At 37.3% G+C, this 17452-nt stretch overlaps 1 protein-coding gene across 1 annotated transcript; it reads left to right on the forward strand.

The window, feature by feature from the left end:
• Positions 1-693: 693 nt before the first annotated feature.
• Positions 694-16858, forward strand: rasl10b (RAS like family 10 member B). Its single transcript, XM_084115902.1, has 4 exons — positions 694-979; positions 1776-2154; positions 4715-4839; positions 13693-16858. Exons 2-4 carry the CDS (start codon positions 1867-1869, stop codon positions 13961-13963), a joined length of 684 nt encoding a protein of 227 aa, XP_083972028.1. The 5' UTR covers positions 694-979; positions 1776-1866; the 3' UTR covers positions 13964-16858.
• The last annotated feature ends 594 nt before the right edge of the window (positions 16859-17452 follow it).

Here is a 17452-nt window from a genome sequence, read left to right on the forward strand (position 1 = left end):
ACCATTTGGATTGAAAAGTTCAGATACAAAAATTGGCTACTCCTAGAGGTGAACAAACACGCTGCTGCAGAGCAAGTACCGAGACTTGCTACTGCCAGTACATTCACAGACATTGTTAACATTAAAGACATGCTGGTGCTGCTGCTGCTCAGGTAACATACATGATTAAACCCCTGTAGCAGATCTATACAGGTGGAGCTGGGGAAGGTGGAGGGTTTCTGAAAGCACAAAGGACAACACTAAGGGTATTTGAATGTTGAGCCGCAGCTCATTGGCCGCTGATACAACAACCAATCAGCTGGGCTATGTAGCTGACAATGCATCGCTACCAAATGAGTTAAGGACCTATCAGCGTGTGCCATCTAGAGTTTCATGTCAGAACTTGGTATTTACGTATTATGTTAGAGTTTTGCAAAAACTACTATATAACTATACTATATAAAAGTAGACCAAAGACTAGATATTTATTGAATTAGTAGGCCTACTAGTTGGTTTTAGTATACGTTCTAGTAGGCTATAATTAATAATTCAACAGTAGTGAAATTGAAATAGTCACTAATGGATAACTCGCTAGTATAATAAAAAAGAGAGAAGCATTAGTAACACAGAAATCTGTTTTAAGGAATAAATGTTAAAAAGGCTTGCCATAGACAAAGCAGAGCTCTCAGCTTTTTTTTCAAATTCAATTAACCTGTGACGCTGACCCGGTGAGGCGCGAGGGCTCGACGCGGTCCGCCTCTCTGATTTTACGCGCAAGCGTTGATTTATCTGTCTGTTAACAACACGGTCAAACATGCGCGCGCCGTGCAGTGCGCGAGGTCTACATGACGCGGGAAGAACAGGATATTCCTCCAGGACAGTTTGATGGTTACTTCTGCACCTGAATGCGACCAGAGAGTAAGAACGCGAAGAGAACGATCGAGCAGGTGTTCAGCCGCCCGAACCTCACGAAGAATGCAACTTCTCACCTGTACATAAGGTAAGTCTTGCTGTTGTGCGCGCGATACGCTTGGACCGACAGTCGCGCGCTTCAAATCTAAAAAGCTTTATGAGAATGATAAACTGTCATGCGTTCTAAATATATATACATATATATAGTACGGTTTGCGCTTATATATATATATATATATATATATATATATATATATATATATATATATATATATATATATTGTGTGTGTATGTATATATATATATATAAGTAAATGAACAAGTAAATGACACGTGTGTCTTTATTCTATTGGATGCAGAGAATCCATTGCATAAGCATTGTGTCGTATTATTAGTCTTATCACTTAGATTGAAACTGAGAAGATTCATAGTAAACTATTGGATAGCATCATGCATCCTGTCCCCTGCTGCCCGTGTCTTTTGCCTATATGTGGCAATTTCTATTAATATCTATGCTCCATTTAAATCATCCTGACCCCATTTTAGTGCTTTATATCATAAATACATTGTGATATTTAATGGAATTATCAGATTATGATATATAAACACAATAGATGCTTAGATTACTACAAAAAATATTGGCATATTGTCAAAGGTTTGTCAAGTGCACATGTGGAATTAAATAATGTGCCCGATTTGAATATTGATATTTTTTTTTATAATATTTTGTTTTTTTCTCATTTATTATTATTAATATTCTGTTATTTAAATGTGTCTTTGTGTCAGTTTATGTGAAGTGAATGATATCAAATGAGTATTCTCTCTTTAGTTGAGTTGGGCTCTTGTTTGTCATTTTCATCTCTCTCCTGTTCCTCTTTCTGCAGGGACTGCTGGCCTATGAATGGGACTGTGCTGTGGCCACCACTGCTTTCTGCGCTTCAGTCAGGACTATGTGCTGCCCATGTGCCCCTCTGAATGCACTGGCCAGCTGTTTGCGAGAGCAGGGAGGGTGGGGCGGCCCACCGGGGGCGAGGCGGAAACAGGGCGATGTCCCCTCAGTTTCGGATCGCAGTGCTGGGAGCTCAGGGGGTGGGCAAGACGGCCATTGTGAAGCGCTTTCTTCATAATGACTACAGTGAGGTGGCGGTGTCCAGTAAGACACGGCGGGTGCATCTCTCTGCCGCAGTGCTCAATGGTCATGTGCATGACCTTCAGATCACAGATTACCCAGCCATCAGCAGCTTTCCTGGCAGCTCTCTGCAGGTACGGTACCCAACATACCACAAAATATGACTCTGACCTGACCTTGTGTCTGGACAAAGTTTAGCACATTTAGAGAAAGCACATTTGAGATACCCAAACAAAGGGCGTAGGTTTGATTTTGACACTGGTGGCAACGTAAAAGCAGCGAAGAAAAAACTTTATTCATGGACAGTAAGGTTTTTAGTCTATATTGACTATAATAAAGGCAATGCCGAAAACGAGGCGGTTACTCTGACCCTAGTGCAATCGTCTACATCTCTCATCAGCATCAGAGTACATAACGTATATGTAATACTCTATAATATATAAAGCACTTAAAGCATTAGTTCACCCAAAAATTCTGTCATTAATTACTCACCCTCGTGTTGTTCCTAACCCGTAAGACTTTTGTTCAACTTTGAAACGCATATGAAGATCTTTTTAATGAAATCTGAGAGCTTTCTGTCCCGGCATTGACAGTCTACGCAACTACCATTTTCAAGGCCCAGAAAGGTAGTAAAGACATCATTACAGTAATCCATGTGACTCCAGTGGCGTGTTAACCTCAGTTTTATGAAGGGATACATATGTGTTGCAATGAAACACTTAATTTACTCATACATTAATGTAATATCCATGCAAAATTTACATTATATAAAAGTTGCATGTTATACAATTATGAGATATTCGGATCAGCAACAGTCTCCGAGGGTGATGGAGGTTTATGAAGGGCCAATTAAACAGAATCTTTTCAGTGATTTTGCGTTTTGCACAGTAAGAGCATTAGTATTGCAGATTGGTTTATAATGAACCAGTAACCTGAGAGCTCATGGTTCTGCGTAACACTTGTGATTTCAGACAGCTTGAAAAGATAAAAGAGCCACTTGAGCAGCAAAAGGCCTTTTGTCTCAGCTCACTGTTCTTTCTCAGTGCTGTCACAATGATTCAGTGCTCGAATTAGTGACAATGGGAAGAGAGGATTCTTTCATAACTTTACATTTATAATTATATTCTCAATTGGAGTTTAATGTCAGAGAGCTAGAGGTTACCTTGAGTTATCATTACTTAGGGCCGTTTACACCTGGTATTAAGATGCGTTTTGGCCGATCGGATCACAAGCGGACGACACTAAATACAGGTGTAAACGAGGTCTAAAGCGTTTTGAGCTTGTCCACTTTTAACCACTTCCAGAGGTAGTCGAAAAACACATTCGATTTAAACTTTGTCGTCTGAAAACCCAAGTTTGGTTTGCCCATAGATCCTCCCCTCGAAGAAATCAGGACAGAAGTGGTTAAAAGTGGACAAAAGAGACCAGGTGTAAACGGGAAAGTGTCTCCCTCGTCTACTTGCGATCCGATCTAACAAAACTCATCTAAATACCAGGTGTAAAAGACAACTGTTTTTCTTTCTCAAACTGCATAAGCGAGCATTTATCCCCAAATCCTGACTAACCACTAGATTTTATCTGAAAAAGCACCCTCCAATAAAACATAATTAGTTTGTAAAGTGCTAAATGTGGCGTCAGTGTGCCTTCTATCATTCTTCACATGGCTGATATACACAAAGAAATGGAGAGAATAAGAATAGGGAGATCATTATCTCTCTTGTTTCCGCATCACCTGTTACACTCCTGGCTCCTTCAGTTATAACTACCTCATATTAATCAGTTCAGAAAGGTTCTGAATGAATCATCTGAACATGAGTAATATGAATCTCAAGGTTCAAGAGTGAAAATGTTATGTTTTGTTTATGCTTAGTGTTATTATTTTATCTGAAAGGTCAGAGATTTGATTTAAATGGAACAGTTTAGTGAACCATTAAAAAAATATTCATATCTATCATATACATCAGGCTTTTATGGCTCATATAGTATTGTGAAAATATGGAGCTCATACTTGAGGAGGAAAAACACCTCAATTTTATTCAGAGGCCCAAACTAAGCAGAAATATGCAGTTTGATGCAGTTGCTGATATTTATTAAATTCTGATTGAAGTGTAAATCAGTGAGTTTTGCATAAAATGCATATAATACAATAATATCAGTTGTCTCTCTATATCTCCCAATAATAGGTCTTAGTAAGATTATATTTAAATGCTTAGTTTTATGATAAAAGCTCTTTAGATTTTATTGCAGGGGACAAACATATAATGCAATGATGATTGAGAGGTAAAGGTTCCTCAAAAGCTAGATGTATCATATTTGATACTCACGTTTTAACATCATTTTCTAAATAATGATGTATGGATGATCAAGTAAACTTGAACTTCATCTTATACGAACAATATAAAAGTATATGTTATGTTTACTTTATAAAAGTCAGTAAAGATTTTACAGCAAAAAGATACATGTACAAGGACCTGCATGTTTTTAGAATTAAAAGGCCTTTTACTTGCTAAAAAAGTATAAACTATCAATCAGACACCAGATGGCATGTAGTTGATTGTGTACATGTTTATAGTTTAGAGGCCTTAGAAGTTTGCATATCAAATATGATATAGGAGGCTTTATAGGGTAAACTGAGCTTTGTGTTTCACACGATCAAGGTCTTGTGTTGCTATAATGTGCTCTATGTCTGTGCAGGAATGGTCAGATGTTTGCTGTCGAGGCATTCGGAGCGCTCATGTGTACATTCTGGTTTACGACATCTGCTGTTTCGACAGCTTTGAGTATGTCAAAAGCATGCGGCAGCAGATCTTAGAGACCAGGTACGTGATGGGAATATTTGCTTAATTTTCTTTTTATTCCTTCACACCTTTACATCTTTGCCCCCTTCTCTCTTCATGTTATCTGCTTACACCTGAATTATCTCTATTTTTTGTCCATTCCCAGTTTTTTCTGCTCTGCTTTATCTCCTGCATGTTTCTCAACCCTTTTTTTCTTCAACGTTCTGTAATTACGCTCAAAAGGCGAGACCCTTCTGTAATCATGGGCTGCCAGCACACTGGGCCATTTCTTCATCATTTGGATCCAAATCAAAAGAAATGCCTTCTTTTCCCATCTGCTGATTGCAAAGGTCATCTTCAAAAGCCAATTCAAAAACTTTTTGCTTCGTACCCTGAGCAGGTTTGATGATGAGGCCTAATTGTGGTTGTTTTTGGCTGCATACTATCTCTCTTTGATATCATTGATTGTTATTGTGGGAACGAATACCCTTCTTTTTTTAGCTCTGATGAAATAACTTAGTTTTATAGTCAATATACTACAATCTCTGTGGATATCTTGGACTTTTTGTGCAAATGATATGTTGTGACATGTGAGACCAATTTGTCACACAGTGTCTTGAACCATCCAAGACCAAATGGTGTATTTATAGGAGTAAAATGAACTAATAAATTAGTTAAATGCAAGAAACAATTAATCATAATCAGCATTTTTGTTCAGTAAAAATATCACAAAACATCATTAAAACAAGAAAATGATATTTGTATAATAATACGATGTTTATATTGCACTGTGAATCCGAATAAGTTGGCAAAACTAAAAAATAATAATAATTATGTAATCAGTTACATGATATCCAATTTTTTTGAGAAAAAAAGAAGAAATTCAAAGCAGAACTGGCAGATTTTTATTTTGTACTCATAAATTTGAATTGCTATTATGGTAATTTGAAATATTTTAGTAAACTAATTCATACATTTAACTTAAAATTATCATGTGATCTCAACTTGGCTAGCTTTAACTTGCTAATTCAGTAAATGCTAAATGGTAACACAATGCTTTGATTGCATTGGTACCCCAAAAACCACACATATCAGAAACTCTTCCAAATAATCATAGCAAAACATTAAACACTACTTAATCTCCCACTTAACATTAATCTTGCTCAGAAAACATTATATAACACTCAATTTTAGCATTTACTGTCCCTTTCAAGTGTCATGGCAAAGCAAATTGGGAAATAGAAATCCCAGACCAATTATTGTGAGCATTAGAGTTTATGTCAAAACTTACATTTTCTCAAAATGTAAAAACTGTATTATTACACAGCTCTATTTACAGTACACTCATATAAGCTAATATATACCATATAGCAAATCTCAATTAACTGATCTTGATCAAAAAAGGTAACCATTTTTTTGGTAACTATATTATCATCCAGCTCTTTATATAAATTTGTAAGATATTATAGACATTAATCTCAAGATTTTCTGTAAAGCTGCTTTGAAACAATGTGTATTGTGAAAAGCCCTATATAAATAAATTTGACTTGATATTATATTATATTATATTATATTATATTATATTATATTATATTATATTATATTATATTATATTATATTATATTATATTATATTATATTATACATGTATTGACTTGCTTTCAGAGAATATATCTTTTAATACATTTATTTTTCTTACGCAATAGGATTTAAAATGCCATGTGTATCAAAGTAATACACACAGTAACAGTGATGCTCCATCTTTATTTAAATTCAGCTCAGTCACCGATTGGCTTAAACGGTCAGTGAGGGCGTCAGCACTGAGCCTGTCACTCACAGGCAGATTTAGCGTAATCAATGGCGTCAGCTGTCATGCTTCGCTTGCGTCAAGGCCTGAGCATTGAGACAGGCAGTTCCGGTGTCAAACATTCATGTTTTATTGATCCAGGCAGAACACAATTAAGTCACCTTGGCCCAACACTGCCTCACAGCCTCGAACACACAATAGGAGGAGGATGAGCCAGTTCGATTCACTGATCTGATCTGCTAATAACCAACAGAAGTGGCTCGCTGTCAATCGTTCCTGTAATAAGACAGAGCCTGTTAGAGTGACGAATTACAAGAGAGACAGTAAATTAATCTTTGGTAAAACAATAGCCACCTGTCCTGATCTCAGATTAAGTTTGTATGGAGATCTGATAACATTATTAATAGTGTCCATTTACAGTAGCTGTCCAAAACATTCAGTACCTAGACAGCATTTTTAACCCTTAAAGGTAAAAAAAAAAAAAAATTAGAATTAAAAAAAAAAAAAAAAAAGATTAGCCCTTGATTTTCTGGTGTATATGACATTCTTCTTTCAGACGAATACAGTCGGAGTTATATTAAAAAATGTCCTGGCTCTTCCCAGCCTTATAATTTGGTGTAGGTCGACTTGTGTACGGCCATCTGCCAGAAGCTAGTTATTTTAGTCGATAAAGTTTTAAATATGGATATTTTTCTCACACGAATGCATCGCTTCACTTCAGAAGGCCTTTATTAACCCCAGCAGAGCCGCTTCAAGCACTTATATCACGGATGGATAGGCTTAGATGGACTTACAAAAAATATACCCATTGACTTCCATTATCAAGCTTGGAAGAGCCAGGACATTTTTTTATATAACTCCGATTGTATTCGTCTGAAAGAAGATTGTCATATACACCTAGGATGACTTGAAGGTGAGTAAATCATGTATTAATTTTCATTTTTGGGTGAACTATCCCTTTAAATGCATGAATGTTTCGCAAATCAATTACATACTCGGGTCTTTAACGACTCAGATCTATATCTAACATGGATGGATCTCTAACTGCCGTAATAGTATAAAACTCTCCTGATATTTCAGTAACAATTACAAAACAATAAAATAAAGTATTAAATAAAGTTGTTACTTTTTGGTACTTGGAAGGGTTCAATTTGAGCAGATGTTTTTTACCATCATCACTGTCCTCGTCAGAGCTTATTTCCTCAGTGCATTCAACATCTGGAAATTCTGACCTACAATTGAGATTTAAATCTCGCAAATTCTGATTTTGTTTCTCAGAAATGTAAGGTATTACGTTTTTATGTGGGTGTAGTTGCGAGAAAAAGTCAGAACTGGGAGATTATAAAAAGTCCCGATTACCTTTCAAGCTTCCATATGTTAGTCCCCAATGGTAGTTAATGTTATAGTCCCTGCCTTTCAGTCCGATCATGTCCGAGATTGAAGCACAACTCATGTCGGATTTACAGTGAGGAAAATAAGTATTTGAACACCCTGCTATTTTGCAAGTTCTCCCACTTAGAAATCATGGTGGGGTCTGAAATTGTCATTGTAGGTGCATGTCCACTGTGAGAGACATAATCTAAAAAAAAAAATCCAGAAATCACAATGTATGATTTTTTTAACTATTTATTTGTATGATACAGCTGCAAATAAGTATTTGAACACCTGAGAAAATCAATGTTAATATTTGGTACAGTAGCCTTTGTTTGCAATTACAGAGGTCAAACGTTTCCTGTAGTTTTTCACCAGGTTTGCACACACTGCAGGAGGGATTTTGGCCCACTCCTCCACACAGATCTTCTCTAGATCAGTCAGGTTTCTGGGCTGTCGCTGAGAAACACGGAGTTTGAGCTCCCTCCAAAGATTCTCTATTGGGTTTAGGTCTGGAGACTGGCTAGGCCACGCCAGAACCTTGATATGCTTCTTACAGAGCCACTCCTTGGTTATCCTGGCTGTGTGCTTCGGGTCATTGTCATGTTGGAAGACCCAGCCTCGACCCATCTTCAATGCTCTAACTGAGGGAAGGAGGTTGTTCCCCAAAATCTCGCAATACATGGCCCCGGTCATCCTCTCCTTAATACAGTGCAGTCGCCCTGTCCCATGTGCAGAAAAACACCCCCAAAGCATGATGCTACCACCCCCATGCTTCACAGTAGGGATGGTGTTCTTGGGATGGTACTCATCATTCTTCTTCCTCCAAACACGTTTAGTGGAATTATGACCAAAAAGTTCTATTTTGGTCTCATCTGACCACATGACTTTCTCCCATGACTCCTCTGGATCATCCAAATGGTCATTGGCAAACTTAAGACGGGCCTTGACATGTGCTGGTTTAAGCAGGGGAACCTTCCGTGCCATGCATGATTTCAAACCATGACGTCTTAGTGTATTACCAACAGTAACCTTGGAAACGGTGGTCCCAGCTCTTTTCAGGTCATTGACCAGCTCCTCCTGTGTAGTTCTGGGCTGATTTCTCACCGTTCTTAGGATCATTGAGACCCCACAAGGTGAGATCTTGCATGGAGCCCCAGTCCGAGGGAGATTGACAGTCATGTTTAGCTTCTTCCATTTTCTAACTCCAACAGTGGACCTTTTTTCACCAAGCTGCTTGGCAATTTCCCCGTAGCCCTTTCCAGCCTTGTGGAGGTGTACAATTTTGTCTCTAGTGTCTTTGGACAGCTCTTTGTTCTTGGCCATGTTAGTAGTTGGATTCTTACTGATTGTATGGGGTGGACAGGTGTCTTTATGCAGCTAACGACCTCAAACAGGTGCATCTAATTTAGGATAATAAATGGAGTGGAGGTGGACATTTTAAAGGCAGACTAACAGGTCTTTGAGGGTCAGAATTCTAGCTGATAGACAGGTGTTCAAATACTTATTTGCAGCTGTATCATACAAAGAAATAGTTTAAAAATCATATATTGTGATTTCTGGATTTTTTTTTTTTAGATTATGTCTCTCACAGTGGACATGCACCTACGATGACAATTTCAGACCCCTCCATGATTTCCAAGTGGGAGAACTTGCAAAATAGCAGGGTGTTCAAATACTTATTTTCCTCACTGTAGCTCAGCAATCCAGACTGACAGTCAAAACACATAAATATTAATGACTAAATGAATGAATCAGAGAATAGATGGAGTTAGTGAATGAATGATGAATGAATGCGGTAATAAATGAATTATGTTTGCGGAGGGTCTCTGCTGTGTTTGAGAATGAAATGATTGTGTCAGGGATCAGAGACCAGAGCCGTCACACACACGATGACTGATGGACAATGCTGGTGGTTTCTGTCAATTCAAGACCCAGAGTTACGCGGTGACTGACAGTACGGTGTCTGAGGTGGTTTGGGGCTAATTGTGTTTACGCCACAATCTTCTTATCAGTACACAGACACACGTCAGACATGAGATCAGCTCTGAATGATTAAGTTTTGAAATGACTCCACATCAGAACTGTATCTGTCCACTCGCAGTATTTTCCACAGCAGAAGTCTATTTTTGGCTTTCCTTCCCAGTACAGTCCGGTGCAGCGCTGTGGAAAGCCTCTGTGAGGTGAAACAATTGGAAATCTATTTGTCTTTTTTCAGAGCTGTCAGAGGCGCAGGTCATCTTGAACAGAGATAAGTGTGGAGACATATAAGCTGCTCTCCGGGATGTGTGCTCTCTGTTGGAGACAGGACCAGAGGTTGATAGAACTGCCCGACTCTTGACAGCCTGTCACACACTGAACCCGTTTGCACACGCAACACATACGAGAGGCTGCTAGACACCAACAGCCCGAAAATCCTCTCTCTGACTAATAGACCTTAGTCAGGGTAGCGCCATTTTATTTTTATTTGACAGGAATGAAAACAACAAGCATGTGAGGGATAGAACACGTGTAGTAGTGCGTTCACTGGATTGTACTGTTGTTTTGCTAGGCTACGCAAGTATTAGCTTCATATTCCCCTGTATCATACCCTGTACCCTGTTACATTTCAAAATATTAGATTTCTTTAACTATTATTTCATATGTCAAACATTACAGGGTTAAGTATAGTTTTTTTAATACTTCCTATGCTCTGGCGTGATTAAATGATTTCTTCACCTACAGTCGGCTCAAGATTAACAGAATTTCATGAGAAGTCATTATTAGGAATGTTAGTGAACAAACTCCATCGCACACCTGTAAGTGATAGGTGCGTAGGATAATAAGACCAGGTGGATCTATTATTAGGAATGTTAAAATGAATACATTTTTTTGTCTGTGTATCATCCACATCTTTCAAAACCCATTAAAGATGTTTAATATTTCAGTGTTGTGATATGAGATCATTATCTGCATCTATGAAGTGACCACTTAATCTACAATTGGCCTAATTTCTCTCCAAACAAGCAATACGTGATATTAAAAAAAACAATCACAGAATACCAATAGGTACTATATTTTGAAAGAAAGAATGAGGGAAAAATGACATGCCAGTTTCGGCATATTATTAATCTTTTAAACGCCTATCCTGCAGAAGAAGACATGTGATAAACAAGCTTAATGTTTAGTTTCATCTTCAAGGTAACAACAATACAATTTTATTTGAAAATGACTCTTAGTTTGATAAAGGTACTAAGGCTTTTTTTCTACAAAGATGGAAAAAGGGCTTTCATCTACTCGAATGCTGCTGTTTAGGATGCTGCCATGGATTTACACTAATATGTTTGTTGATGCATGAAATGCCACTTTGGTTGTTTACACCTGATATTAAGATGCATTTCAGTTGATCGAATTACGAGTGGACGACACTAAATACAGGTGTAAACGGGGTCTGAAACTTTTTGAGCTTGTCCACTTTCGACCACTTCCAGAGGTAGTCGAAAACGTATTTGATCGGATTGCTTTCGTAGTGTAAACGCTCATGTGGTCGAATGTGTTCAAACAGCCACAAAAGACCGTCTACTCTCCGCCTACTGACCTAATGTGTAAAGATTATGGGAAGCGCACTAGATGGACTGGATTTAAACTCTGTCGGCTGGAGACCCAAGTTTGGGTTGAAGATGAAAAACGTACCAAGCACAATGTTCTCTCAGCATTCCTGATTTCTAACACACACTCAGAGCGTTCGGCTGGTCTTCCGGCTGTCAGAGCAGAAACTAAAGCTGATGGTCTCCGTATGTTTTTCTGTCGTCTCCGGTCGTGTTCATATGTAAATTGCATACTTCATCCATTAGATCCAAATATCTGAAAAAGCCAAGGCCATACATTTATCTATCTGGCCATAGACCCTCCTCTCGGAGAAATCAGGACAGAAGTGGTTGAAAGTGGACAAAATAGACGGATTAAAACACCAGATGTAAACGGAAATGTGTCTCCCTCGTCTACTTGTGATCCGATCGAATAAAACACATCTTAATACCAGGTGTAAACAGGGCCTTTATCGTGGAAGCATCTAGAATAGATGGATGCGCGGAGAGCTTCAGACAACACCAAATCTTTCAGAAAGATCATTTGTAGAGATTAAAATGGTTGCATCAGTCTGGTGAAAATGCAGCCCAAATTGATCCTCTTGAAGAAGACATTCCACTTCATCAAATGCTTTATTGTATTGACACAAAGACATACAATCACAGCAGGGTGGTTCTGTTCATTATATGCTACGTTAAATACCCATCTGATGTTTTCCACTGCGTGTCTTTAGTAAACCTAGACAGTAGTTTTTTAACGCCAAGAGGGTTTGCGCTGGTGTAATTCTGGTTCAAGTGTCATGAGGCACCATGTCTGATTTAGTAGATCCCATATATGCAAGGTTTATCGTGGGTGTAGTATTATGTTCCAAAAGAATTCAGATAACCACTTAAATTCAAATGTAATTCTATTTTGTCTAAATTAAAATGGAATAATAAAAACGAAACTAACAAGTAAATTTAAGCATTTTAACATAATGTACAGTGTGAAAAATTAATATTAATTTTGGTATTTGCTAAAAATTAATACAATTAGATAATAACATTATCACTCATCGGCCAATTTGGCTAGTAAATTTTTAAGTTACCGGCCATTCAGAACTTCTACTAGCTAACAAAAAAAAAAAAAGGCGGGAAAAAATAAATAAACGTCTATGTCACAGCTTATATATATACTGTATATAATTATACATATATATAGAATTATACATAATTGTTTACTTTTTTTTGTTATCCAAATATCAAAGAAACAAAAAAAATCACTAATATCAACAGATAATCAAAATGGTACTGTTATGTTGTGCATGTAGTTCAAAAAAGGTATCTGGATATCTCCCAACGTCATCACAAGTAAACAGTCGACTGACTATTACAAGACAATTTTCAGTCAATCAACCGCAATTGCAGAAATAAATAAGGATGACCTGACATACAAATGTTTAATTCACTTTTCAAGGCATTGTTCACAGAAATTCTGCCATCATTTCATTCCAAACCTGTGTGACTTTCTTTCTACTGTGAAACATAAAAGAAGATATTTTGCTAAATGTTTTTGTTCAAAAAAAGGAAATCAGTGGCAACCAAAACTGTTTGGAATGACTAAACCTTGTAGTATAAACTTTGGCACTTTACACTCTTAGAAGAAAAGATTCTATAACTTTAAAGGGTTCTGTCAGTCACTTCATTTATAGAACCTTTTAGGGTTTATTTTATGGATTTAGTTTTAATTAATTAATTTTGTTTTAATTTTTAATTTCAATCAATGTTATGAATTAAACAGCTCGTAAACATACTTTATCACTAGAATTTTTTTTTAAATAACTCATTTAACATGAAAGTATTACGTAGTCATTTAAGACATTTCTCCTTATATAGAACCTTTTTAGCATACTTTCTTTTTTTCTTCTTTTTTTTAAATTGAGTCAAGAATCCAAGAGTTATATATCGAACCCCATTAAACCTTTCATAAATAACCTCCATCCATGGAACCATTACATTGCACAAAATATTCTTTGTAGTGGAAAATGTTCTTCACACCTTTTACTGAAAGTTTTTGTCTGTGGAATATAATAAGATTTGACCCATCTTGTTTGTGTAGAATTGTTTTTGCATTCTGTGCTTACAGTGGTTGTGTCTGTGTGTCTTTCCACAGAGTCATGGGCTCTGGGGAGACGCCCATTCTAATAGTGGGCAACAAGCGTGATCTGCAGCGAGGCCGCGTCGTCCCCCGACACAGCGTATCTGACTTAGTCCGAAAGAGCTGGAAGTGTGGATACGTGGAGTGCTCTGCCAAGTTCAACTGGCACGTTTTACTGTTGTTCGGAGAGGCTCTCCGCAGCATGGGTTGTGCCCGCTGCAAACACGTCCATGCCACCATCCGTTTCCAGCGGGCGCTCAGGAGAGAGCGATGCGTCCTAATGTGAGGACTTCTGCGATGGCCATTGTAAAGCGATTTATGGGATCTGTCAGGCGATGGAAGCTCGGTGATTGTTTGGGCAGCTGGAAGAGCTGTGATAACCCTCTTGCCAAGGAACTTAACATTTGGGATTTTAACTATGGACAGACAGATGTGGTCTTAAAACAGGAAGTCCGTGTTGCTTAATTACCTAAGCCTACAAATTTACGTCTCTCCTTTTGGACTGAGAGAACACAATCAACATCTCTGCCTTTTATCTTAGAAATCGAAACTGCCAAAAAGCTGGTGGAAGGTGACAAAAATCAGCTTTAATGTTACATTAGTACACTTTCTGTCATTGCTTATGTTCCGGCCAGGACAGAGCATGGGACGCTCCTCTATGCTTATGAGTAGGGTTAGGTATTGTCTGAATTTCAGCGATTTCAGTTCTGATTCTGCTTATCGATTCCGGTTCTTATCTATTCCCAGTCAAACATTTAGATATCAAACGTATTTATTCTGTATTTTTTTGCAAAACATTCAGCTGAATAACATAAACAAAAATCATCAGCCTAAAGAGCAACTAACTAATAGAAATTTCTCTAAATGTTAAAGATAAGTATACAGTCAGTAATACAATTATAACAAATAAACAAATTAGCAATAGCTCAAATAAATACATAGCATAGTTTTATTTTTTATAAATAAAATATAGATTGATCCTTATTAAAGTTATTCAGTCCTTTTCTTTTGTTATAGATTAACATTTATGAGACAGACCGCAGCAGGTTTATTAGGCTGCTGTCACTTTAAGAGCTGCACGGATCCAATATACTGTTACACTGTTTACGTTCACTTAAGGTGAGACACTACAGGTGAATAGGGTAAAAAGTTTAAATATGCAAATTAGGCAATATCTAATTAAATATGCGCTAATTTGCATATATTTTAAAAAACGAAATCTGAGTATTGGATAAAGCCAGGTTAAAAATTATTTTTTCATTGTGTTCACATATTAGATGGGGAAAGAATTACAGAGGGATTTATGGATATCTACTTTTGTTATCCTGTAAATCAGAAAATACTGTCAATAGCCTTAAAAAAATTATTTTCGCCATGTTTTTTGGAATAAAATGTTATGTAAATCAGGCTAGGAATAATATATTTACAAATCCCTCTGTAAATGTCTTCATAATATAACTAGGTACAAGACTGGAAAGTTTGGTGTATATAGGTGCTACTGAAGTGGAGATTTCGGACTTGGAGTATGAGAGTATTTCGGAGTATGAGAGAAAAGTCATTTTGAGAAAACAGGCTTTAAAGATTTATCATCAGCCAATGAGATTGCGCATTTAGAGTTAAATCCCCCCTTTTACTTTCACGATTGGTTGCTGATAAAAAGGAAATGACCATATTTGGATCCGACAGCATTATACAGGAGAGAGAAAGCTTTCTAACGGTGTGTGTGATGACAGGGAGCAGACAGCGATCGCGGAGCAGCGGGATGATTTAAAACGCCAACTTTTGTTGAATTTATGAGAAATCTACAGACGCAAACAGACAAAGTGTAATAAAATAAAGACCTAAATGTGTATTTCGGACTTTTTTCCACCACAAGTCTGAAAGAAGACATGTTATTGAAGACAAATATCCCAAAATCTCAAAATTGACCAGTAAAAAAAAAACGATGTTTTTGCCTGCTGTGTCTCGCCTTAAGATATAACCGACTGTGTTTTACGAGAATATTTTGACAATTTTGTATGTATTTGTCCGTTCAAGCGCAAGAAGACACAAAAGAGAACTATATTTGTGCACTACATGAGAGGCAGCTTTATGTGTGCGATCTAGATGTGTGCATCAAAGAAAACAGCGCACGAGTGCCGAATTGAGTTCTCTTTCGCATCTTCTTGAATGATTTAAAACCACGTTAAAATGTGCACACAGGAATCGATAAGCGGAATCAAAATTTTAATTTTTAACAAGTATCCGATTCCAGAATTGGGATTGATTTTCGATTCCCAACCCCTACTAAGCTTAAGTATCTTCCTGTACCTGCAAGTGTTTCCCAGCTCAGGTGCCGTACGCTGGCACTTATAATATTCCACACAACACAAATTATACAAAAGTCTTTGTTCTTTGGACACTTTCGTGTATTTAAAGGGATAGTTCCCCCAAAAATAGTATCTTTTACTCACCTCTGTGTTGTGCCAAACCTGACTGTCTTTCATATGTGGAATACAAAAGAGAAATTTTAATAATGTGGTGGCCGCTCTTTTCCATGCAGTTACATTGAATAGTTACTGAAGCTTTCAAGCTTCAAAATGGACGCAAAACACCATAAAAGTATTATAAAAGGATCCATATGGTTCTGAAACGTTCTTTTTCTTTTTAGTTAATAACAAGTGGTGCAGAAGTCGTATGTTACAGCATGATGCATGAAATCTTTAGCCTCCATTCGTTGTAATTGCGTGAAAAAGAGTGACTAGTAAATTAATAAAGTTCTTCTTTTGAAAGCCTTGAGGATGAGTAAATAATGGTAGATCTTGAACTATCCCTTTAAGGTATGTCTTGATACTGTGTCTTATCTCAAAAATGTAATTTATGCCGAGGTATGAGAATTTTTCCCACTTTGAAATGCTGTAGACACAAGGGCAAGAGGAAAATATCATTTAAATGTAAATGTGTTTATAAATGTATGATCTTACATTGTGGAACCCACTTTGTCGTACAGAGGCTTGGATGATGTTTGTGTCAGGCAAGTAAAAGACTAAAAATATTCCCTTCTTTAATAATTTAACCAACCACATCTCTGGCACATATACAGACCAGCTTCTTCTACACATCCCAGTCTGATCAAAAACATGTTAAATACAAATGTCTGTGTAAAGAGCACATTTAATAAATGGACACTGGAGACAGAAAATGCATTCTCTTCTGTGTGATGTACGAGTACAAAAATCAATACTTACATCAGTATCTGTTCTTCAGAAGTGTATCTGCCCTACTTTTTATACAATGCACTATACTGTATGTACTTATACGTAGCATGTACAATAGAAATCAGTGAGGCATTGCTTGATGTTGTGGCTCACTGATGAACGCCTGTGCTGGTGAAGATTACTTATGTTCATTAATCCTTAAACAATCAAAGAATAATTTCAGGTAACGTGACAAATGGAAGCACGTCATTCTCAATAATTGGATTAGATTCAGTGTAATTCCAAAAAGCTGAATTTAATCTTTTTATCACGAGTCTCCAGAATATCATGCTCTCACAGTCCTCAGAGGACATCTTCAAAGCGCTCCTCTCCACTGACAAGAGTCTGGGGATGAAAGGGGACTGGGGTTTGGAGGGAGGGAACAAGGAGAAGAAAGTTGCAAGGGAGCACAGCTGCTGTAGTGTGACAGGCTGCAGTTCTGACGAAGCTATTATTAGCTCCAGACTTATGCCAAGAGTTATTTATAAAACCTGCAGCCAAAAACATTGAAGCACAAGGTGACTTGGAAACGGCAGGGA

The sequence above is a fragment of the Abramis brama genome, assembly GCF_963993115.1.
Source record: "Abramis brama genome assembly, chromosome: 5".
NCBI classification, from domain to species: Eukaryota; Metazoa; Chordata; class Actinopteri; order Cypriniformes; family Leuciscidae; genus Abramis; species Abramis brama.